The sequence below is a fragment of the Lutra lutra genome, chromosome 17, assembly GCF_902655055.1.
Source record: "Lutra lutra chromosome 17, mLutLut1.2, whole genome shotgun sequence".
In the NCBI taxonomy this organism is placed as follows: Eukaryota; Metazoa; Chordata; class Mammalia; order Carnivora; family Mustelidae; genus Lutra; species Lutra lutra.
In genome coordinates, this window is record NC_062294.1 from 12,590,916 (window position 1) to 12,616,713 (window position 25,798).

At 43.8% G+C, this 25,798-nt stretch overlaps 1 protein-coding gene across 1 annotated transcript; it reads left to right on the plus strand.

Moving 5' to 3' along the window:
• Nucleotides 1–1,660: 1,660 nt before the first annotated feature.
• Nucleotides 1,661–24,474, plus strand: LOC125089909 (ATP-dependent RNA helicase DDX19A). The gene is made up of 12 exons (XM_047712398.1): nt 1,661–1,821; nt 7,441–7,489; nt 9,578–9,628; nt 10,673–10,808; nt 14,216–14,308; nt 16,276–16,378; nt 16,754–16,868; nt 18,842–19,019; nt 19,375–19,612; nt 21,276–21,438; nt 22,158–22,349; nt 22,751–24,474. Exons 1-12 carry the CDS (start codon nt 1,765–1,767, stop codon nt 22,810–22,812), a joined length of 1,437 nt encoding a protein of 478 aa, XP_047568354.1. The 5' UTR covers nt 1,661–1,764; the 3' UTR covers nt 22,813–24,474.
• Nucleotides 24,475–25,798: the final 1,324 nt, after the last annotated feature.

The window sequence follows — 25,798 nt, forward strand, 5'->3', positions numbered from 1 at the left end:
ACCCTGCTCCTCAGCTATAAATTCCCTCTCCCTCATGTTGCATCTCACCCTCACCAAAAAAAATCTCACTGTAGAGTTCCCTATACCTATCCTGTGTGCCTTGCCATCTCTACCATGTCGTTGAATATTTCTTTAACATTCCACATTCTTACCAACACAGGGTAGGTCAATTTTTAATTTTAATCATTCTACCAATGTGCAGTGGTATCTCTGTGCGATGACTTCGATATGCATTTCACTTTGATTTGCATTTCCTTAATAACCAGTGATTTCCAGCTCTTTCTCATGAACTTACTCACCACAACGGTATCCTCTTTTGCAAAGCTTTCAAGTCATTCACACATTTTGACATAAATGTTGCAATTAAAAATGTCCTGAAGTGGGCACCTGGTGGCTCAGTTGGTTAAGCCACTCAGGTCATGATCCTGGAGTACCGAATCAGGCTCCTAGCTCAGTGGGGAGTCTGCTTCTCCCTCTGAACCTTAGGTCTTCTCATGCACTCTCTCTCACAAATAAATAAATTAAATCTTTTAAAAAAGATGTCCTAAAGTAATACATTTTGAACTAAAATCTCTATTAACGTATTCATCCACACGTTAAAAAGTATTTATCAAGAGGCTACTATGTGGGGCGTCTGGGTGGCTCAGAGGGTGAAGCCTCTGCCTTCGGCTCAGGTCATGTATCTCAGGGTCCTGGGATCCAGCCCCGCATCTGGCTCTCTGCTCAGCGGGGAGCCTGCTTCCCCCCCCCCCCTTTCTCTCTGCCTGCCTCTCTGCCTACTTGTGATCTCTGTCAAATAAATAAATAAAATCTTAAAAAAAAAAAGAGGCTACTATGTGTCATGAATTTTTCACAAATTAACTGTGACTAAGACATAAAATGTTTGCTCTTGCTCGAAGAATTCATATTCTGGGGTGGGAGGCGAGAGGCAGAAAGCGAACCAAAAGCAAACAAGATGATTTTTGATGGGATGGAGATATTCACTGAGTATAAACGATAAAACGTTGGCAACAACCTATACATCCCCAAGGTGACAGAGGTAGGGGGAGTTAGATAATTTATGTGACATGAATTTAACGGACTATTATAATGCCATGAAATCGATAACTATAACATGAAAAAAATACTTAGCCATATAATACAAGGGTCAAATTTAAAATTGTATGCGTACGTTGTTTGTCTATGTAAAACACCCGTGTTTTGATGCATATGGACGAAAACTGGAAGGACCCAGAAGAAAAATAAAACGCTGCTGCGTGTATTCTTCGGAGTGATGGAATTACGGGGGGCGTCTAACGGCTCTTGGTTTCGTTTTGATTTTTGTCTGACATGCTACCGCGTTAACACCAGACACCAGCCATCTACAGCATTCTCAGGGGACTTACCTTTGTGCAAGTCTTTAGAATTCAGAGACACGTGACAGGTTTAAAATAAAGCATGGGTTACCTCAGTGTGAAGTAAGGCAATAAAGCCAGGACTAATAGTTTGACTTCGCAGAGCCTGGGGATTTCAAAGCGCGACAACGATGCTCCAGGCCGCGGTAGATGCTCGTCAGCAAACGACCGGAAGAGGCGACGCTGAAGAACACGCCCGGCGCGGCGCGGAATAGTGACGCCTTGCGCCGGGCAGGAACTGACGTCACTTTCAGCACCGCCGCTTCCGGTCCTCGTGGGGGTGGTTCTCGCGGAGACAGCGGACTCAGGACTGGTGTTGGCGCGCGTGCGGTGAATTCTTTAGCGAGTCGACCTCACTTCCCGCCGGATCATGGCCACCGACTCGTGGGCCCTGGCAGTGGACGAGCAGGAAGCGGCTGTCAAGTCGGTCAGTGGCTTCAGCTCCCGCGGGGCGAACATAGCAGGGGCCCGATCGAACCCTGATACGAGCCCGGGGAGCTAGCTACTCGGGTTGGGCAGGCTTATGGCCCACAGCTCCCTAGAGTTTGCTGCCGGGAATCACGTAGCCCCGATTTGCGCCTGGGTCGAAAGAGACCAACGTCGGCCTTGTTCTGTTCATCTGGGCGGGTTAAAGACTTTTTTACCCAATAGCAAGTTTTTTCCCACTTTGTATGCTTTTTTTTTTTTCTGTTGCACTTCCTTTTCGGGGGTGGGGTTTGTAGGGAAATTTAGGTGCTAATTCTCTTGTCTGTTTTCTGAGGGATTCTGTGCTAAACATTGTTTTTCGGTTTGTGCTTAACATGGTTGGCAGTTTGTAGCTCTTTGAAGAATAACAGATTCAGGTTCAGATTTAGTGTTTCAGTCTACTGCAGATGTCAGCGGGAGGCCCTTCAAATTGTTTCGTTGATGTTTGAAGTGACGTTTTATTTCATATACTGGTTATTTGATTAATGAAGACCCATTCAACTTAAGGTAATTAGAGTATAAACTGGCTTTCTGTTCTGTTATCTTAGTTAAGGTAAGTTTAGTGATAATGATAATTGATTTTAATAGTATGTGTTTGTTTGATAGTCTGAAGTCTTATATAAGTTTTTTAATGGCTAAGTTACATTTTTTTCCCCAGTCATCCTTGATTACATTGGGAGGATTGTCGGTATGACTGTCAGCAAATGTTACGGGCTAAATCCAGTGGAGTATAAAAAGAATCTTTACAGTCTAGTTAGGAAGGTGAGAATGTGGGAAGTGCTGTGAAAATGGTAAGAATAATGTGATAAGTGATCTCTGAGTGGAAAGAGGCCGTTTATGAGTAGGAAACAGTGAAATTCCTTGTGAAGAAGTTTTTATTCCAAATGGATTTTAGAGAATGAGTCATTTAAGAGAGAGGTGAATGGCATTTTAGGAGAAAATGCTCAGAGGGGCTGGACTTGTATAGAGAGCAAAAATCAGAACTCATTTTTGCTACAACTTCAGTTTATGGGTTGTAGTAGAAGCTGAACAGAAAATACTGTATAGTGTACTTTGCAACCTTCATTGAAAACTTAAAGAGGAGAGACTTAACTTGGTTGATTTGGGGATTTTTCGGGAGGATATTGGACAAGATTAGATCTGAGAGCTGTCAAGATTTATCGAACTACAGAGAATATTAGAAGGAGTGATGTCCAAAGGAAAGACAATCCCTGTGGCAGTCTAGCCCAGAGAGGGCGTATGTTGTTGGTTGGTGGAAGTGACAATGAAGAGATGGATTCAAGAGAATTGTGGCAGTATAAAGATCAGGACTTAGGAAAAAGGCAAAGGTTGCTGTTTGCAGTCAGGAGCCCACAGGTGATATTAGTAAAATGCTAATAACAGGACCAGGGAAGTGGGAGGATAGGCAGATTTTATATGGACGATGTTGAGTTCAGGTTTGGCTCTTCTTATTTTGAGGTAAGGAGGTCTCTTGGTAGGTACCTGTGTTGGGAATTCCCAGGAATAGTCCAGGTTCAGTGATTTCCTGGGAAGACTCACAAGACCTAGCATATGTTTGTACTCACAGCTATGATTTATTACAATGAAAAAATACAAAGCAAAATTTGCAGAAGGAAAAGGCACATCTGGCAAAGTCCAGAGGAAACCAGGCACCAACTTCCAAGAGTCCTTAGTGGACTTACATACTCAGCTTAATTTGAGTTTAAGTCCTGCAGCAGCTAATTGTAATAGCACATGTGAAGTATTGTCAGGGAAGCTCATTAGAGACTCAGTGCTCAGGGTTCTTATTGGGGGCGCGGGTGATGTCACAAACTAACCCTCTGCCTAGCATGTACCAAAATTCCAGACTTGGAGAAGGAAAGTAGGTGTTTAACATAAATCACATGTTTTTACAAACAGTTTAGGCATAGCAAACCCCTCAGCAGTTCTAGGAATGGTGGGAACCCTTCTGAAGTCCAAGACCCCAGATGCGGGACAGGGGCCAGCCTTGCAAGCTGGCTTTTCTAAGGATAGGAAACTGTTAGCTGTATTATGTTTTCTGCACAGCACCAATCTTGCATTTGGAAATGTGGCATTGGAGTCAGGAGAAGAATCAGGGCAAGTAATAAAACAGGCTGTTTCCCACAAATAAATCAGAGAATATGACAAAGGTTAAGGTTCTGGCATAGGAGGATTTAAAATCCACTATTTCACACCAGAGCTTTCCTAAAAGATAGTTGGTTTCAAATCTTTTTAAGCCTATGACTCTAATCTAGCTGTGATACTACGAATATTGTAAATATAGGTCTAAACATACTTAGTATCTGGTTTTAATCTCAGGAAGCTGGTATAAATAAATGTGTTATGACACTGCTTCTTAGGGGCGTCTAGGTGGCTCAGTCATTTGAGTGTGCGACTTTTAGTTTTCGGCTCAGTTCACGATCTCCGGGTTGTGGGATGTAGCCCCGTGTCGGGGTTGGAGTGCAGAGCAGAGTCAGCTTGGGGTTCCCTCCCTTTCCCTTCCCCTCTGCCCCTACCCTCTGCTTGCACAAGCTCTCTCTTTCTCTGTCTGTCTAAAAAAATAAAATCTTTAAAACAAAACAAAACACTGCTTCCTATTAGTTGGATAAGACCACCCCCCTTTTTTTATTTTATCATGTAGACTTGTGTACCTTAAGAATAATTCATGATATTAGGTTATGTGACTGTGCTCTCAAGTGTACAGGTAGTAGATGAAAATGACAGAGAAGGGGCGCCTGGGTGGCTCAGTGGGTTAAGCCGCTGCCTTCGGCTCAAGTCATGATCTCAGGGTCCTGGGATCGAGTCCCGCATCGGGCTCTTTGCTCTGCAGGGAGCCTGCTTCCCCCTCTCTCTCTCTCTCTGCCTGCCTCTCCATCTACTTGTGATCTCTCTCTGTCAAATAAATAAATAAAATCTTTAAAAAAAAAAAAAAGAAAGAAAATGACAGAGAAGAGGACAGAGAAAGCACAATGATAAAGATTTTACATTTACACACCATGAGGATTTTTGTTAGGTTTAAGCTTATGTGGTCAAGGATATGCCTTGAGTCTTCCCTACATATAAAAACAGGCTTGGAGGGGAAGGAGAGGTCGGGAAGTTTAGTTTGGTTGCAGTTTTAGGAACCCTGATAAAAAATTCTGAGAGTTTGAATTAGTGAAAGGACCTGATGCCGGTTCACTTGTCACTATCATCTCTTCCAACACAAATGGCTTCCTTTGTTGCCTCTTTTTGGCCAGATCACCAGTTTAATTCCTTCCTTTTCCCTGGTCAGCCAAAAACAAAACCCAAAGGCAACCCTAAGAATCTTGTAGAGACATAATCTGACCCTTTTGCAGTTAGAGTTGTCATAGAGGTAGGTCTTGAGGCCTTGTTGAAGTGTCTTTGAGTGCCTTAGAGTTCACCCCTTCATGGATCAGGGACTCTGGGACTAACAGAAAACATTAGCCACCCTTCAGAGCTACTCCGTCAGTTTGGATAGGGGAAGGATGCTTTTATCATAACTGAAAGCATGTGTCCAGTGTCAAGGACACTGCCTTCTGTGAGAGGCATGATTAATAATCAGAAGGGTCCTCACTGAAGATGAATGCAGAATGAAGGAGAATGAGAGTTGACGGGTCTGCTTCTTTCCCATGGTGGAGTTACGTCTCAAGACAGGAATACTGGGGCGCCTGGGTGGCTCAGTGGGTTAAGCCTCTGCCTCAGGTCGGGTCATGATCCCGGGGTCCTGGGATCGAGCCCCGCATCGGGCTCTCTGCTCAGCAGGGAGCCTGCTTCCCCCTCTCTTTCTCTGCCTGCCTCTCTGCTTATTTGTGATCTCTGTCTGTCAAATAAATAAATCTTAAAAAAAAAAAAAAAAAAAGACAGGAATACTCATCTGCCGGTAGTTTTTCCCTTGAATACAGCCTGATAAATGCTGACAAACTCTTAGATCTCTCTAGCTTCTAAGCTTGTCATCTTTTGTCAGCACATATATTTGTCAAATTATAATACAGTAGATTTGGTTATGGTTTTCTTTTCCATCAGTCAGGCTTTGAGACTAATCAGCTTGGTTGAATTGGGCATACCAAACTGTCTTATTTGTATTTTCAGCCCATGGCAAGATTAGTCAGCATCGGCGGATCCCTGTGTATTAGCCTAAAAATAGGGGTTAATCAGTGGATAAGTTCTGATATAAAATACCTTCTCTGTTGTGTGCCAGCTTTCCCATTGGCCTTAGGGAAAGGGTGTCTATCTGTAGTAGTGTGTTGATCTGATTTTTTTCTGGAAGACCTGGTTTTAAAGAGAGAAGATGGATATTCCCACTGTGTGAGGGTGGACTTCTCCCAAAGACCAAGAGTAGAGTCCGTTGAGGAGAGGGGGAATGGAGGAAGAAGTATTTCTCAAGTGGTAGTCGTCATAAGGATAATGAATGATTGTGTCAGTTGAGGGATCATTTTGAAGGAAGGGCTTGGGGTCTAGCACTGAATTGGGGGTGCTCTTCAGACCCTGGTAATATACCTTTATAATACCCATGCCTGTATCATACCCTTACTCTTAAGAATACCTTGAGCATGGAAAAATAGTTCTCATGAGATCGGAAACTTCATTACAAATGTATAAATTATTGGTCTGCTTGCACTTTCATTTGCAGCTTAGGAAGCAAGTTTGCATTGACCAGGACTAGTGGCCAAAATAAAAAATCTTTCGTTCGAGTTTCCAAAATATTCTAAATCAGGAATATGAATTTGTTGATTCTTTCATCAAAAATAAATAACTTTTTGGGGTGCCTGGGTAGCTCAGTGGGTTATGCCTCTGCCTTCGGCTGGGGTCATGATCTCAGGGTCCTGGGGTCGAGGCCCCCCTCAGCAGGGGGCCTGCTTCCTCCCCTCTCTCTCATCTCTGCCTGCCTCTCTGCCTACTTGTGATCTGTCAACTAAATAAATAAAATCTTAAAAAAAAAATGAAATAACTTTTTTACCTAAGTCATAGTGGAAGTGGTTGATAAAGCAGAAAAGAAGGCTATAATTTATTTACTAAGTGTTGCATTAATACAGCGTGTGTTTCAGGACTAAAAGCTGAGATGGTATTGCTTTTTACCGTATCCAGAAGGAAAACTGTGAGTGTGTCTGCCATTGAAAGGCTATCATAGGTATTTAATGAAGGTAGATGTTCTAGAAAGAGCATAAGTTGAAAGAAAAGTAGAGGTTTGAGACTGCTGTCAAACTTTTTTCCCATCTGGGACACTTGGGTGGCTCAGTCATTAAGAGTCTGCCTTCCGCTCAGGTCAAGATCCCAGGGTCCTGCTCAGCGGGAAGCCTGCTCCTCCCTTTCCCACTCCCCCTGCTTGTATTCCCTCCCTTGTGCGCGCTTTCTCTCTCTCTTTTTTTTCTCATCTGCTCTGTTAGTCCCCTCCCCTTTTAAGGTTCTTGAAGATGTGAAATGATGTCTTCACCCAACCTTGTAGGATTTCTGCTTGAGCAGGACAACTCCCTGAATATAGGCGCTACTAGACTTTCACTAGGGAACTTCTCTTTGCTCAAGGGGCTTCCTTTCCTTTGATTGGGTCATTTGCTTAACTCTTTTTCCTTTTATTTCCATTCAGATGAGTAATTTGCAAATCAAGGAAGAAAAAGTCAAACCAGATACCAATGGTGAGTCACTTGTAACTACTAGGTGGATACACACTATACTCGTGCTCTCCTGCTTTCCTGCTTTGCAGTAGTAGCTGCAGCGTGCAAAAGCCTTTCACTTAGCATGTTTCCCAAATGACGGCACTGTATCTGAGAGCCAGTAAATTCCATTGCTGAAGAGGATATGTTAGTTTTACAGATTTTACCTCGTCTCTGGCTCCTGCCACTGTTCTTTTGGTAGTGTTTCTTTACATTTTTAACTTAATTTTTTGAAAAGTTAATGTGGGTTCAAAATTCAGCCTGTAAACAGGTAAAAGGCTTACTTTTTGTCCCATACTGTCATTTAGCCAGTCGTTACTCTCTATTAGTTTGGTAGGGCTGCCATTCCAGGTCACAAATTGAGTGGTTTAAACAGTCAAAGTTTCTTGTCTCACAGTTCTTGAGGCCAGCTGAGATCAAGATGTCAGTAGGGTTGGTTCCTTCTGAAGTTTTCAGAACTTAATGTTCAAGTCTTTAATCCATTTTGAGTTAATTTTTGTGTGTGGTTAAGATAGCAGTCCAGTTCTCTTCTTCTACATGTAGCTGTCCATTTCTCCCAACACTGTTTCCTGAAGAGACTGTCCTTTCTCTGTTGTGTATTCTTGGCTCCTTTGTCATACATTAGTTGACTGTGTATGCATGGGTTTATTTCTGGTCATGGTTTATTCCATTGGTCAGTGTGTCTGTTGTTATGCAAGTACCATACTGTTTTAATTATATAGCTTTGTAATATAGTTTGAAACCAAGGAGCATAATGCCTCCAGCTTTGTTTTTCTTTCTCAAGATTGCTTTGGGGTGTGGGGGCGGAGGTTGCGTTGGCTGTTCAGGAGTTTTGTGGTTGCATACAAATTTTTAAATTGTTCTATTTCTGTGAAGAATGCCATTGGAATTTTGATAGGATTTGCACTGATTTTGTGTGTTGCTTTTGGTATACAGACACTTTAACAGTATTCTTCCAATTCATGAATAAGGAAAACCTTCCTATTTATTTGTGTCTTCAGTTTCTTTCATTCATGTTTAAAGTGTTTAGTACACAGGCCTTTCACCTCGTTGGTTAAATTTATTCCTAGGTATTTAATTATTTTTAATGTAATTGTAAATGGCATTTTTTTCTTAATTTCTCTTTCCGATAATTCATGATTAGTGTACAGAAACTCGCCAGATTTTTGTGTATCAATTTTTGTATCCTGCAACTTTACTAAATTCATATATTGGTTCTAACAGTATTTTGATGGCATCTTGAGGCTTTTGTACATAATATCATATCATCTGGAAATATTGACATTTACTTCTTCCTTTCCAATTCGGATGCCTTTTATTTTTTGTATCCATTTACATTTAATATAAATGGTGGGTTAAAATTGATATGGTGGGTTTAGTTAAGCAGTTTTACTATTTGATTTGTTTGTCTTTCATAATTTCTCTACCTCTCTTTTCCTGCCTTTTGGGTTAATTGAATATCTTAGAATTCCACTTTAATTTATTGGCATTTTAGCTATCGTCTTTGCATTATTTTATGACTTTTTTCAAGATTTCTTCGTATAAGTCTTGCATATTTTTTGTTAACTTTATTTCTGGGTGCAGGATTTCATCTTTTTAATTGCTATTATAAATAGGATCTTTTTAGTTATATTTCTGTATTTATGAAAGCTGCTGATTTCTATTTACTTTTTTTGTACTTAGCTTTTTTATCTTTTGCTCAGATATATTATTTTATAGTCATTTTTGAGTTAATACTTAGTCCTGCAGGTTTACAATCCTGTAATCCACAAAAAGTATCATTTTACCTCTTCCTTTTAATTTTTAATTGTGTTTGCTAAAATAATAGTATATTTTAAAATAGGATAAGCAAGTCAGAGGTGACATATTCTGATCAGTATGAAGTCAGCTGACATATCTAGAAAGTTTAAATTTTCGTATGTGCTTTCTAGGAATAAAAACCCATTAAATATAAAGAAATGCCAAATATTTACATTTTGATCACTTATGTAAGATTCAGTATTTATGTTGTCACACCTTTCAGATGGGTTTGAAATTTGCCTTTATGATGACACCTGTTTTCTTGTGTAGGTGTTATTAAAACTAATGCCACTGCAGAGAAAACAGAAGAAGAAGAGAAAGGTAATTACTTTTTAAAACACTGTAGCAAGAAACAACACGTGACCCAAGATTTGCCTCTCTGGAGACAGAGGCACTAGATCAAAGAGATGTGGAGGAATCACAAAGGAGATTGAGAAGCAGTCAGTGAGGTAGAAGGAGAACCAAAAGAGAGGGATATCCAGAGACCAGAAGAAGGAAGTGTTTCAAAAGTAGGTAGTCAAATATAGGTAATAAATCGATTAGGAAGATATAAAAATGGATTGTTCACTTGATTTAGCACCGTAGAAGCCACTGGTGTGCTCAACAAGGGCCTTTGAGGTCTCAAGTGCAGAGGCTAAATACAAAAGCCTATTCAGTGTACATTTAGCAGAAGGGGAGGACAGGAAGTGGGGACAATGAGCGTAGACAGCCTTTTCAGGGAATGTCCTATAAAGGGGAGTAGAGAAATAGGACAGCAACTGGATGGCGATGGGGACTAAAGGAAGAAGCAAGTTCATAATGTTAAAACGTGTGCACATGCAGTGGGGGAATGTTCCAGTGGAAGGGGAAGCTGATAACTCAAGACAGAGTTAGTGTCGGGAGAAATAGCCTTATAGGCAAAAGGGGCCGGGACCTGTTGCACCAATGCAGGGGTTAGCCTTAAGCACAGGCTGTTCCTCCCAGGTTACCAGAGGGGACACAGAGTATGCACACAAAGCAGGTGGGTGTGTAGGTGTGTTACTGCAGCGTCTGAGGTGCTTCTGATCACTTACATCTCTGTGAAGGAAGACGCGGGTTCATCAGATGAGTGAGAAGGAGGAGGGATGAGAAGAGAGGTGGAGGTAGAGATCTGAGAAGAGTGAATGAGTAGAGAATAGAAACAAGAAGGCTTACAGGGCAGGGCAGCCCAACTGAGTCTGGCGGTCAAGAATCTAAAGCGAGACCTGTCGGGGTCGGTGTGATTGTTTTTCTCCAGTCGTGCTCAGCGGCCCAGGTGCTGGTGCAGAGCCAGGGAGAAAAAGAGATTTCATGAGGGTGGGTTGGCCAAGTGAGTATGAAGGCGATCTGCTGGTTTCTTCCTGACAGAGGACAGAGCTGCCCAGTCCTTACTCAACAAGCTGATCCGAAGCAACCTGGTGGATAACACAAACCAGGTGGAAGTCCTGCAGCGGGACCCGAACTCCCCGCTCTACTCCGTGAAGTCCTTTGAGGAGCTTCGGCTGTGAGTGTCTGTTCCCTGGAACAGCTGTTCCTTGTTGGTCCCGCCTTTCTAAAACTGAGCATCTCAGAGATTTTTGGGGAATTTTACTTTTTGCCTTTATTTTTAAGAATCTTAATGTATTTACTTCTTTGATTAGTTAATAATCCACATGATCAAAAATGAGAAAGTATGGAAAAGTTTACAGTGATGGTTTCCCTCCCACCCTTGTCTCTTGGCTACCCAGTTCTCCTCCTCTTGGGAGGGATTTTTAAATGCCACAGATTTATTCATCATAGCTGAAAGTCTTTTTTCTTTTATGCTCTTAGAACTTTCAATAAAATATTGGCTGACAGGTGATTTCTGGATGTCAGGAACATTTCTTATTAGGTAAGCCCTTTCGTTAGACTACAGGGTTTACGGTCTTGAGAACACTTTATCTGCTTTTACATAATCAAAAGAGCCTATGCAGGATTCCTAGTACCTACGGTGGAAAGCAGTCTTCAATATTCTGGAATTTAAAACAAAACAAAACAAAACAAAAAAAGCCAATTCAGAACCCAGAATTAAGCTGCAAGGGAGCACTTTTATGGCACTGTGCTAAGAATGACTTCTACCATCTCTTTACTTTAAAGGCAGAATTGTGGAAGGTCATACCAAGTTTTTTTGTTTCTCTCAGCATATTAGTAAAGAAGTATTTATGAATCCTTGGTTTATATACACGCTATTGAGCTGGGTGTCGTGAGTAACATAAGACATAACTACTGTTCTTGCTGCCTGCCAGGACCGAAATCACAGACTGAAAATAGCTGGTGAACAAGAACGTGGTGAAATTAATAGATTCTTTGCCTTTATCAGCAAAATCTATAGTATGCCCACTGTGGGCAAATAAGGGCTACATTCTTGCCAACTTATTACCACTGCTTTAGAGTAAGAGACATTTAAACTATGAGAGCTGACTAAAACCAAATCAAGTCATTACTAAAGTGTTAGCCAGAACAAGTTTTTCAAAGCATGGCTTTTTTTTTTTTTTTTTTAATGTCCTTAGGATATTATATTTTTCTATGTGTATTCCCTCCAGCAGGGGCTTCATTGAGCAAATCTGTCATCTCTGCCTCTGTTTATAAACTAGATCAGGGCTGCGAGTTGTGCTCTTTTGTTTCCCCAAGCGACAGTTTGCTTTTCCAAGGATTGATGGTTTTTAAACCCCGTTTTATTTAAAGGACTTGAGCTCCCAGTCCAACCAGTGAGGAACTGTCCTCTCTGAAAAGTCAAGTTCTCTCTGATTTAGTAGTTTTTGGATAGAGGAAACAAAAAATGAAACTTAAGTTGCCTTGCTTTGTTTTTGTACTTAAAATTGTTTAATTAATCTGAAAAATAAGAGAAAAATAATGACCCACCAGAAGCTCTTGGATCATATGGATCTTCATCAGTTGTGACTTTGTTTCCTTAGCAACAAATCAAAATCTGCCAAGATTCCTAGCCTTTTCTTCCAAACAGAAGACACCAGAGGTTACGCTTTCAGGTCTTTGTATCTGAGAACCAACATATGCCAGAAGAATTTGCCACTTAGCCTGTTAACTCCAAGGAGGGCTCAGAGAACAGAAGTCTTGACTTGGTTTGACTCTTCTTTGCAGTCTGGTGGGATTTTTGTGGAACACCCTGTCAGTGTGGAGGTAGCAGAGAGCTAATTGTAAATGCAATGGAAGAGCAACTTGAGGGGCGCCTGGGTGGCTCAGTGGGTTAAGCCTCTGCCTTCAGCTCAGATCATGATCCCAGGGTCTTGGGATCGAGCCCCACATCGGGCTCCCTGCTCAGTGGAGATCCTGCTTCTCCCTCTCCCTCTGCCTGCTGCTCTGCCTACTTGTGCTTTTTATTTCTGTGTCATAAATAAATAAAATCTTAAAAAAAAAAAAAACGAAGAGCAACTTGAATTTGATATTTGTTGTACATCTACTTACATAAGCTGTTGCTTTCCTACTCTTCATTTTTTACTAGACTTAATAAGTAAATGTGAACATTTGGAAAGTTAAGTATGGTAATTGAACACTCCTATTTACTGTAGATCAGGTAATAGAAACTGGTTGAATCAATTTTCCTTTTTTTTAAGATTTTATTTAGCGAGAGAGGGAACACAAGCAGCAGGAGAGAGAGAGGGAGGGGAGAAGCAGGCTTCCTGCTGAGTAGGGAGCCCAATGCGGGACTCAGTCCTAGGACTCAAACCATGACCTGAGCCAAAGGCAGTCGCTTAACAACCTAGCCACCCAGGTGCCGCAATTTTTGTATTTCTTGCCTGTCCTGAGTATTTGCACGGCTGGCTTTGAAAGGACTATGGAATACAAAATGACTGTGGTTCAGTTTAACATCTGCCTCAAGAAATTAAAACTGAATCTCATTCCTTAAGGGGACTTTTGTATGTTACTGGTATAGTAAGCAGTATATTTTTAACTATGTCTTTTATTTTTTTTATTTTTTTTAAAGATTTTATTTATTTATTTGACAGAGAGAAATCCCAAGTAGGCAGAGAGGCAGGCAGAGAGAGAGGAGGAAGCAGGCTCCCTGCTGAGCAGAAAGCCCGATGCGGGGCTCGAACCCAGGACCTGGGATCATGACCTGAGCCGAAGGCAGCGGCTTAACCCACTGAGCCACCCAGGCGCCCAAACTATGTCTTTTATAATTCACTTTATGCACATTATAAGATTGATATGAATTAATACATACCACTCTTGCAATATTCAGGGAACATTTGTCCTCCAAGGCCAGTCAATATTTGTGGATCTGCTGAGAGCATGAATTTCTCCAAGAACTGAAGCTAGTCTGTATTTTCAGAATTGCACAAGAGTTGCAGATTAAGGGGCGCCTGGGTGGCTCAGTTGGTTAAGCTTCTGCCTTCGGCTCAGGTCATGGTCCTAGAGTCCTGGGATTGAGCCTTGCATCAGGCTCAGTGGGGAGCCTGCTTCTCCCTCTGCCTCTGCCTCTGCTCCCCCTGCTTGTGCTGTCAAATGAATAAAAACAAAACCTTAAAAAAAGAGTTGCAGATTAAGATTTAGTAGGAAAAGATGGTGGCTTGGTTTCATTTTAGGTATTTTTTAAGGCATTAGAAAAATACATCTGAGGGGCGCCTGGGTGGCTCAGTGGGTTAGGCCGCTGCCTTCGGCTCGGGTCATGATCTCAGGGTCCTAGGATTGAGTCCCGCATCGGGCTCTCTGCTCAGCGGGGAGCCTGCTTCCCTTTCTCTCTCTCTGCCTGCCTCTCCGTCTACTTGTGATCTCTCTCTGTCAAATAAATAAAATCTTGAAAAAAAAAAAAGAAAAATACATCTGACAAAGATAGGAAATATTCTTTGTTAGATTTAGGGAAAGCTAAAATTCTAGGCTTTTAAAACAATTTGAGCGACTAGGAATCCATTCTCTCTGTCTCTGGCTTCGTAGGAAACCACAACTTCTCCAGGGAGTCTATGCCATGGGCTTCAATCGACCATCCAAGATACAAGAGAACGCATTACCCATGATGCTTGCTGAGCCGTGAGTATGCAGGATTTGGTTTAATGTCTTATACCAATAACCGTTAACTCTTCTTGAGAACAAGCTGGGATGTTTGGGACAGCATGTTTCTTCAGGAAAACCACTTGAGCAAGTGCAGAGAGTCATTTGAAATTTGGTACAGGTTCTGCCTTTCCACTTAACAGTAAAAACTGATGGTGGCTCAGTTGGTCAAGCATCGTACTCTTGGTTTCAGCTCAGATTGCGATCTCCGGTCATGAGCTCAGGTTTGTGAGGTCCAGCTCCACACAGGACTCCATAGTTAGCATGGAGTCTGCTTGAGACTCTCTCCCTTTCCCTCTCCCTCTCCCTCTACTCCTCTCCCCACTCCCATACCCACTTGCATGCACACGCTTTCTCTCTCTGTCTTAAGATTTTATTTATTTATTTGACACAGAGAGAGATCACAAGTAGGCAGAGAGGCAGGCAGAGAGAGAGAGAGAGAGAGAGGAGGAAGCAGGCTCCCTGCTGAGCAGAGAGCCTGATGTGGGGCTTGATCCCAGGACCCTGAGATCATGACCTGAGCCGAAGGCAGAGGCTCAATCGGTAGAGCATGTGACTCTTGATATCAGGGTTGTGGGTTCGAGCTTCATATGGGGTAGAGAGATTACTTTAAAAAATAAAATCTTTAAAACAGCGGCACTTGGGTGGCTCAGTTGGTTAAGTGGCTCCCTAGGCTCAGCTCATGATCTCAGGGTCCTGGCATTGAGCCCCATATCAGGCTCCCTGCTCAGTGGGGAATCTGCTTCTCCCTCTCCCACTGCTCATGTGTCCACACTCTTTCTCTCAAATAAATAAAATCTTTAAAACAAACAAAACTGATGAAGAGAGCTAATGTTGTTATTCTGTGCAATTGTTAAATTTGGGGGTTTTTTATTTTTTTTTATTTTTATTTTTTTAAAGATTTTATTTATCTATTTGACAGAGAGAAATCACAAGTAGGCAGAGAGGCAGGCAGAGAGGCAGGCAGAGAGAGAGGAGGAAGCAGGCTCCCTGCTGAGCAGAAAGCCCGATGCGGGGCTCGAACCCAGGACCTGGGATCATGACCTGAGCCGAAGGCAGCGGCCCAACCCACTGAGCCACCCAGGCGCCCCATTAAATTTGGGGTTTTTTTAAAAAAGATTTATTTCTTGGGGCGCCTGGGTGGCTCAGTGGGTTAAGCCGCTGCCTTCGGCTCAGGTCATGATCCCAGGTCCTGGGTTCGAGCCCCGCATCGGGCTTTCTGCTCAGCAGGGAGCCTGCTTCCTCCTCTCTCTCTGCCTGCCTCTCTGCCTACTTGTGATTTCTCTCTGTCAAATAAATAAATAAAATCTTTAAAAAAAAAAAAAAAGATTTATTTCTTTATTTGAGACATCATGCACATGAGTGAGTGCAGGGAGGGGCAGGGGAGGAAAGAAACTTTAGCAGTAGAAAATTGGCATCCTACTCTATGTAGTAACCTTTTCCATTTAACTCCATTATTTTTCTTATTTAGTGACAAAAATTCTACCCATTTCCCTGACTGGGTTATGTTAAATAAAATGTGAAAGTTCCCTCTAAAGCATCTGTTTGACTTGTATTTTCGTAAAGAAGGGAAAGGGAACACACAGAGGGAGCCAAGTCCTAGAGACGCATTATAGCTGGGCAGAAAATGCCTTCGGGGATTTGCCTCAGCACAGAGTTTACCTGCAGTGTTAATTTCCATGGGGCCCCTAGGGTACAAAACTAGGGTACGCTGGCTATGCTGGAGTCTAGAGTGAAGATATCTTGGCGTGAACGCATCTAAATCATTATGTCCCTTAATATTTAAGCAGTTTTTTGACAACATATAAAAAATATACCATTGTGTTCAGTGCAGAAAACCTGGACTAAAGGGAGAAAGCTCTGCATGCCTACCATCCAAAAAGAACTTTTGATACTGTATTGTGTTTAAACAGTATTATTTTCATTTCTATTCTTCCTTGATCCAGCCCGCAGAACCTGATTGCCCAGTCTCAGTCAGGTACTGGTAAAACAGCTGCCTTCGTCCTGGCCATGCTCAGCCGAGTGGAACCAGCAGAGAAATACCCCCAGGTGAGGGCTGGGGGATCTGGCCCTGGCTTGCCTGCCCTGGGCAAGGCAGTGCCATACGGTGGGGGGTTAATGGTGGTGCCCCTAAAGGGGTCTAAATGTTTCCTGTGGCTCAGGCAGAGCCAGGTCATGCACTAGGCCACAGTCTGGGTAGAATTCATTCAGCAGCAGTCTTAAACAGTGGCTTCCGAAGGCATCCCCCCATCCAGGGCTCCCTGCTGTAGGTTTGGGTCTGCAGCTGAAAAGTGGGCCTGGTTGGAAGAGATGTGGTTGCCTGCACTTTTTAGTGGTGGTAAGGTCAGCGTGTTGTTGCTTTAGGGCCTGTTGTCTATTACTGAAAGGCTCTTCTAAACTCAACCTTTATGATCTCCCTGTTAGTGTTTGTGCCTCTCCCCAACATACGAGCTGGCGCTTCAAACGGGAAAAGTGATTGAGCAGATGGGCAAATTTCATCCAGAACTAAAGCTTGCTTATGCTGTTCGAGGCAATAAATGTAAGTATAAAGGCCTGAGTCCTAAGCAGTGATCAGGATAGGGTGTTTGGGTGTTTGAATTTTGAAGGTATGATAATACTAAATTTTCTGGTTCAGTTGACCTTAGGGCCCACTGCATCACTTTCAGGAAATCTGTTTTAAACTTGCTATTTAACAGTCGTTTCTATTTTTTTTTCTTTTTTGTTTCTACTCTTAAAAGATTTTGAGTTGTTGTAAAAAATCTTTGTATGAGTCATGGAGTTCTTAAAGTCTGCGTTCTTCCCAGAGAAAACACGGTTTTGAATTCAGCATGCAGAGTTCTCGAAGCTGCTTATTACTAACAAGGGATTAGTAGGTGTGAGGATGGTAGGTTGGAGTCATATCCCTTTGTTTAAAAACAAGCACAGCCTTAGTAAGAGTAAACGAGGAGCACGTACAGATAACTTGGTCTTATCAAAACCAGAAATCCTTCCACCATTTTTTTCTCCCATGTATTTTATAGAATGTAATATAGAGAACATGGAGTCAAGTGGAGAGGAGGGGCAGGTAGAAAATGGTTCATTAGAAAGTTATCAGGGTATATAAAACTATACGTCAGTAAGGAAAAAGTAAGCGGTCTAAATAAGGAAAGAGTCTAATAGTAAAGAGGCCTGGTTGAACAGACTCTTCACAAAAGCCTCATTTGTCATCAGGGAAATGTAAGTTAAAACCACTGTATGCCTCTCAGATGGGCAGAAGTGAAGCAGTCTGATGATACTAAGTATTGATGGAGATGTCCAAAAACTGGAATGCGCATACATTTCTGGTAGGGAGTATACAATGGGATAGTTACTTTCTGGAAGCAGTTTGGCATTGCTTAGAAAAACCATAGACAGACCTCCCTTTGACCCGAGCGGTTTATATTTGCCTGGAGCAGTGGTTCTTAAACTTCTGGGTTTCTTTCTTTCTTTCTTTTTTTAAGATTTTATTTATTTATTTGACAGACAGAGATCACAAGTAGGCAGAGAGGCAGGCAGAGAGAGAGGGGGAAGCAGGCTCCCTGCTGAGCAGAGAGCCCGATGCAGGGCTCAATCCCAGGACCCTGGGACCATGACCCGAGCCAAAGGCAGAGGCTTAACCCACTGAGCCACCCAGGTGCCCCTTCTGATGCTTGAATATCCCTGCATATGTGTTGTTTCCCACATGTTAATATACAACAGGGTTAATTCCTAATCATGGAGTATTGGTCACAGGCTATGTGCATTAGTAATATTGATAGGTGGTTGTACCAGTTCAGCTCCCACCAGTTATAATTCGAAAGTAATATGTTTTGTTTTGTTTTGTTTTGTTTAAGATTTTATTTATTTTGTCAGAGAGAGAGGGAGAGAGAGCAAGAACAGGCAGACAGAATGGCAGGCAGAGGCAGAGGGAGAAGCAGGCTCCCCGCCAAGCAAGGAGCCCGATGCGGGACTCGATCCCAGGATGCTGGGATCATGACCTGAGCCGAAGGCAGCCACTTAACCAACTGAGCCACCCAGGCGTCCCAAAAGTAATATGTTTTTTAAACCAGAGAATTTGTACTTAGGAAAACTGTCTACACATTAGAATGTCTAACAAAGCAAAAACGCATTGGGCCAGGATCCTGGGATGCACAAGTACCAACTAAAGAAAAACCTATGAACCGTGAGTGAATGTATGGTGGGAAATGAGTAAGAGTGATGTTGAGGAGAACGAGCGGGATGATGTTGAATCACAGGAGGAAGCAGGAAGGAGACATGATGCTTATTGAGGGTTCACTGCAGAGGATTGAATCCTGACCACGATGCAGTGAGATGGGTGCCATTGTGCCTGCTTTACAGTAGAAGAACCCAAGACTTTTGGATAATACTCCTGTATATGTGTTTTGACATCTGGAGTTAACTTGTTTTACTAACTCTGGAAGGGTGGGCAAAGCTTTGATTTCCAAAGCTGGTTTTGCCATGGAAATCCCCATAGAAAACATCTTGTCTCCACAGTGGAAAGAGGTCAGAAGATCAGTGAGCACATTGTCATTGGCACCCCTGGGACTGTTCTGGACTGGTGCGCCAAGCTCAAGTTCATTGACCCCAAGAAGATCAAGGTGTTTGTTCTGGATGAGGCTGACGTGATGATAGCTACTCAGGGCCACCAAGATCAGAGCATCCGCATCCAGAGGTAGGAACTCTGAGTCAAGAGGAACTTCTCAGCCTCCCGATCTGCAGCATCTTCTCCTTTTACTTCAAACAGCTCTTCTTGCTCCTGTCAGGTTCTTTATCTAGTACCTCCAGAAGCATCTGTTTGATGGGCTACTTCCTCTTCAACACTGACCTGGGGTTGAGGAAGGAGACATAGGGAATCTAACCCCAGCCCCATTCCTGCCCCGTGGCTGCTCTCACCTCTTCCCCGCTGTTCTCCTCCCGCTTTTGCTATTTTCCTGGGCACGCAGCCCATGCAAGCCCCGGGCCGCTGTCTTCTGTTCGTTCCAGAAAAGACTCGGGATCATGCCCCATACCTGGGTCTTCCCTTGCAGGATGCTGCCCAGGAACTGCCAGATGCTGCTTTTCTCTGCCACCTTCGAAGACTCTGTCTGGAAGTTTGCCCAGAAAGTGGTCCCAGACCCAAACATTATCAAGTTGAAGCGTGAGGAGGAGACACTGGACACCATCAAGCAGTATTACGTGTTGTGCAATAACAGAGATGAGAAGTTCCAGGCCTTGTGTAACCTGTATGGGGCCATCACCATCGCTCAGGCCATGATCTTCTGCCATGTGAGTAGCAGTGGCAGCAGCTACCCTGGAGGGTGTGCCTGCCCCTCCTGTCAGCCAGCGCCACCTCAGTGCTGAGGCGGGCCAGCTGCCCCGTGTGGCCAGAAAGGAATGGTTTGTGAAGGTGTAAGATAGTTTTATCTTAGTATTCTGAGGCATACACGGCTTCACAGTCAAGTCCCTAGGGGCGCCTGACTGGCTTAGTCAGCAGAGTGTGCACCTCTCCATCTTGGGGTCCTAAGTTTAAGCCCCACATTTGACCTGGAGCTTACTTTAAAGTTTTTTTTTAAAGTATTATTTGTAGGTGATACATTATTAGAAAACCCAAGAGAACCAACAGATATTTGTAGGAAAAATAAGAAATTAAACACCAACAGTATTTGTAGGAAAAATAAGAAACTAAATGACAGCTGGTTACAGAATTAATATAAGTTTTTTTCCAGTCTCGAACAGTAAATACTTAAAAAATAGAAGTTTAGTAACTGATCATTTGTTCACTTACTAATAATTCAAGAATGTGAAGTGGGAATGCCCAAATAGATCAGTCCCTATACTTTTCTCTGCATGTGGTAACACAGTAACTTAAAAAAAAACTTAGGGAGCTTGTGTCAAAAAAAAAAAAAAAAAAAAGGAAGCCTAGATTTTCATTGATAATAGCAAAAAAAAAAAAAAATCAGGAATAAATATTTAGAGTGTTACCCTCAGATTGAAAATTGATCCAGAAAGGATGAAAAAAAGAAAACACTTTCATGCCTTCTGTTGTTAACAGTTAGCCAGTTTGCTTTTATCCATGTGCTTGCATTTGACACATCCATACTTTTTGGTTTTGGTGAAGTATTTTATTTTATTTAAGATTTTATTTACATATTTGACAGAGAGAGAGATCACAAGCAGGCAGAAAGGCAGGCAGAGAGAGAGAGGAGGAAGCAGGCTGCCCGCTGGGCAGAGAGCCCGATGTGGGGCTCGATCCCAGGATCCCGGGATCATGACCTGAGCCGAAGGCAGAGAGGCTTTAACCCACTGAGCCACACAGGTGCCCCTTGGTGAAGTATTTTAAAGTTAGTTGTAGACATCATGATAGTTCACACCTAAGTACTTCCCAGAAATGAGATGTGCTCCTACATAAGCCCAGTGCCACTGTCATGCCTTTAACAGTGACATAATAATAATACTCCTGTCTAGTCCTTCCATATTCCATTTCTCCATTTGTTATTGGTTTGTTTGGGTTTTTCCCCCCATTTCTCCACTTGTGCCAAAAATGTTCTTTATTGCTTCTGGCCGGTGGTGTTAAGCCTAAGAGCCAGTCAGAGATCACTGCACGTACTTGTCATGTCTCTCGAGACTCATTTAACCTGGAACAGTTTGCCCTGAGCTTTTCATGAAGCAAAAGTAAGTAGTCTTGAGAATTTCTCTCATGTCCTCGCCTTGTGATTATATTCAGGTTAAATATTCTGTGAGATTAATATCCAGGTGACATCATTACCTCCTGTCACAGCATGTCACATTAACAATTTTAGGAAGTTTAACCGTCAGCTCTGAGTTTCATGTAGAGTCTTCCAGATCAAAAAATACTCTCTTCTGGAAAAACAAAACAAAACAAAACAAAAAACAAAAAAACCCACTCTCTTCAGGTACCTTCATTTCTCAAATAGTTCCTTCTCTCCAGACCCGCAAAACAGCGAGCTGGCTGGCAGCAGAGCTCTCCAAAGAAGGCCACCAGGTGGCGCTGCTGAGTGGCGAAATGATGGTGGAGCAGAGGGCTGCGGTGATCGAGCGCTTCCGAGAGGGCAAAGAGAAGGTGCTGGTGACCACCAACGTGTGTGCCCGCGGTGAGCAGAGAACGTGTCTGTCCGCCAGGCCCCGGGTAGCCAGGGAGTCCTGTACGGGGCGCTCCGCCGGTTTGGGGGTGTCCACGTGGGCTTGGTTCTCTCCTGGAGAGACTGGGCTCCCCGGGCACATGAGAATGTCACAGAAGCCAGAGGCGCCGATGTGCTGGAAGGACATGGAGCAGCAGCTCACTGGCCCAGGACGGTGTCTGCTCTCTTTGGGGCCCCCACGGCGGTTTCGGCTGCGCTTTCTTTTTTTTTTTTTTTTTTTTTTTTTTTTTAAAGATTTTATTTATTTATCAGAGAGAGAGAGGGAGAGAGAGAGAGCACAGGCAGACAGAGTGGCAGGCAGAGGCAGAGGGAGAAGCAGGCTCCCTGCTGAGCAAGGAGCCCAATGTGGGACTCGATCCCAGGACGCTAGGATCATGACCTGAGCCGAAGGCAGCTGCTTAACCAACTGAGCCACCCAGGCGTCCCGTCGGCTGCGCTTTCTGATACTTGTGTCTAGCAGAGGCTCTCTCCTTGAGGTCATAATTTTGTCAGCACTTGCCGAAGTTCTGTCTTTCCCTCTGGGTTCTGCTGCATGCCCCCGGTCCCCGAGTCCCAGAGCTGACCTGCCCCAGACTCTTCCTTCCGCCCTAAGCTGGTGTGTGTTGGCCTCACTTGGTTGGCGGTGATTTTCGGCTCGCGTCCTGACTCCTCTGCACCTGCCTTTCACGTAGGTATTGACGTCGAACAGGTTTCTGTCGTCATCAACTTTGACCTCCCCGTGGACAAGGACGGGAACCCGGACAACGAGACCTATCTGCACCGGATCGGGCGCACGGGCCGCTTTGGCAAGAGGGGCCTGGCAGTGAACATGGTTGACAGCAAGCACAGCATGAACATCCTCAACAGAATCCAGGAGCATTTTAGTGAGCGCCTGGAAATGGCCCCCAGGGAGGGACGAAGGGTCGGTTCTCCCGTGGCCCCGAGAGAGGCCCGTGTCCTTGTCACACAGTCCCCTCCTTTCCTACAATATGGAAGTTCTCGAAGAGCACATCTGGGTCAGGTGTGCTTTCAGGGTCAGGGATGCAAAGGACAGTGCCCCCCTGGCCAGGCCAAGGGACCTAGGGCTCTCTCTTGTCCCTCATTTGGGCACTGGGAGTCTTTGGGGTCAAGTGCAAGACTGCTGTGGCCAGAGGTATGGTCCTGTTCCTAGGCCGGGCAGAATGCTGTGTTTCCTCTCTCCCCGCCATGCTGTCCCTTTCCTAGGTGTGTGTCTCCATGGTAGACCCGCACTGATTTCTCTCTGAATTCTCATTTTCCTCCCCAGATAAGAAAATAGAAAGACTGGACACGGATGATTTGGACGAGATTGAGAAAATAGCCAACTGAGACGCTCCAACAGTCACCAGTGCCCACCCCGGCACTCTGCCTGCATGGGAGACCAGTGCTTTCACGGCACAGGCCTCGACAGTCACCACAAAGACAAAGACAGAGGAGAGAGAAACTACCTACCTCATTTTAAATTACGTTTGGACTTGACAAAAATTGTGCAAATGATGGGGGAAGGTAGAAAGGAAAATTTTGCATTTTGGAAAAAGTAGTCCTCCCCCTGCCCCTCCCCCCTTTTAAGCCATGGTTTTTCCCCATCTTTATAATAATCTGGTCGCTATGGATAATCGCGGAGCCTAGGAATCCCTGCTTATTTTGTCGGTGGGGAGATAGGACCCATCTCCTGCCCCTGCAGAGATGGTAGATGTAGAGTGCGAGAGAGACCTCACAGCACAGGTGTGCGGGCCCCGCTGCACGGATGGAGTGTTGGGAACAGCAACGGAGGGACCCGTGAGCTTCCCCCCTTCTCAGTCCCTTCCTGGAGACCTGCTGCCAATGTCTCCTGCCCTTGGGGCCGTCTTCCTTCTAAATCCAGTGACGTTTCAGCTGATCCCTTTTACTTCTGTTCCCTGTGCCAGAGGACGTCCATCTCTATTTGGGTGAGCATCTTGGGTACTTTTGTAAATCTCCCAATTTGGAGAGAAACACAGAAGTCAGTGAATCTTCAGAGGGATTGGTCTGGCAAGGGTAGATGAACCCTTTCAGAATCTAGGCCTTCCTGTTCCTGCTGTTGCTGTGTCTGCTCAGACACTGGTAATTGGTCATGGCACCCAGGAGACACCAGGTGAGTTTCTGACACACACCTGGCCAAGTGAGTCGGGTCTTATCCATGGGGTGTCACACTGTGCCTGGAGGTGAACAGCAGCGTTTGGAAAGGAAGTTAGGACCAAGTGGAAACTCTGATAGTGCTCTCTATCTGTAATAGTGGACCTGTTGGCTACTTTAACTCAGAGGTCATCCATATGCATAAGGACAGATAAATTCGAGCTATACCCATCATTCATTATGTTCAGAAATTTTAAGGTAATTATGAAAGGCTTTACTAATCATGATTCATTTTTATTTGTATTTTTCTGCTAATTAGACTAATATATGCTCATTAAAAAAGGTGTGTGTGTGTGTGTATGTGTATATACATACATAAGGAGCAGGTGCTGTCTCTCCCCACCTCTCTGGAATCACCATTGCTGGCATTTTGATGAACATTCGATGATATTTCCTTCTGTTTACATATCGATGTTTTTACAAAAATGTGAACATCCTACTCAGGCTCTAGTGCACTGCGCCTTTTCACTCAGTAGCGTTATCTTGGACATGTGTCATGTCCAGCACACAGGCATATGCATTGTGTTCTTGGCTTCTCTAGTGACAGGCGCGGGAGGTGGCCACGGTGCCACGGCCCGCAGCCTCACTCACCTCTGCCCTGTGAAAGTCGCTGTAGGATCTGTTCCTGGAAGTCCTGGTGCTGGGTCAGAGAGTGGAGACTTAAGGACGATTTTAATCCATTCCCAATTTACCCTACCAGAAAGTTTTTACCAATTTACATTATTGTAGTGATAACAAAAGTACCTATTTTTCCTGCTGGCCAATCCTCTCTATTGTCAATTTTTACAAATTTGCCAGTTTGAGTAGCAAAAATAAATGACATCATTGCATTCTGTATTTAGTGCGCTTTGGCAAACTTTTTCAGTTTATTGGATATTCGTATTTTGGCCTTTTGGGGTACTACCCATTCTTGCCTCATCATTTACTATTGAATTGTCAGTCCTTAATGATTTTAAGCCACCGCTATTTTAAGGAAATTGGACTTTATCTTGAGTGGTGGATGTTTTCCTCATTTGTCTTTATAAACTCAATTTTCATAATATTACACAAAAGTTTAATGTTACTCAGATTTCATTTTTAAGAAATCTGGATTTATGACATGGCTAGAAAAGTTTTCCTCATCCCTGTGTCATAAACCCCAATTTATCCTGTACTCATCCCAGTATTATAAATTATTTACTCATGTTTCCTGTGGTGGCAATTGTTGGGGAGTAAATCTAAATTCTTATAGATCTTTAAATGTTTTTCCCTATTTATTTGCAGCAAGTAATTATTATGGTTGTCCCGAGAGTGAGTGGATGGCAGAGCTGTGGGTGTGGGCTGGAGTCCATGCCCCCAGGGAATGAGAATACAAAGGGTCCACTGGGAACGGATGTGAGGGAATGAAGGGCTGGGTGTCCCTGCAGGTGTCACCAGGTGCAGGAGAGTGGCTGCAAGTACGTGAGAGGTGGATGCAAGCTGGAGGTGGGAGCTGTTTGGAAAAGAGAGGTGGGCAAGAAGGGGAGCCAGATTCCAGAGAGGGGACAAGAGGAGGGGGAAAGAGGTCCTCATGGGAGACGAGAAGATGGAGGAGGCCAGGTGGGGCACCAGCGCTCCAGTTCAAGTGATACCTACTATGACCCCAACACAACAGTGATACAAAAAGGTAAAAACCAGAAAACACCCTGCCTGACCCCAAAACAAGATCAGTATTTCTGTACACCCGCAATAGGGTAAAAATGCAAGTGGTGAGCCAGGGCTGAAGCCAAAAATTCGCTGGGCTTCAGTCCAGAAACAGAGTAACTACCGGCTGTTCTGTCTTACGGAGTGGAGGCCACGGGAAGCATTGCGTACAGGACCAGAACCAAAGCCAGGCTCGCTGCTGGGAAGGGGCCGGACTGGAACTTGAGCTGTGCACTGGCTGGAGGTGAGACTTTCATTAAGACCCAGACCCATGAAGCAGGTGGGAGGACTTGGACCACTCACCCCCTGTTAGAACACACAATTGACATGATCCTGTTGACTCTGCCTGCTCTGTGAGATCCGCAGACTACTAAATGTCAGCAGACCTGTTCTAGAATAAAAGCCAAAAGGGTAGGAGCTGGATGGAGCCTACTGCTACACCCACCCGTGGATTGTCAGGAGGAAGAAATCTATGCTAAGAAAGAGTACAAACATCAAA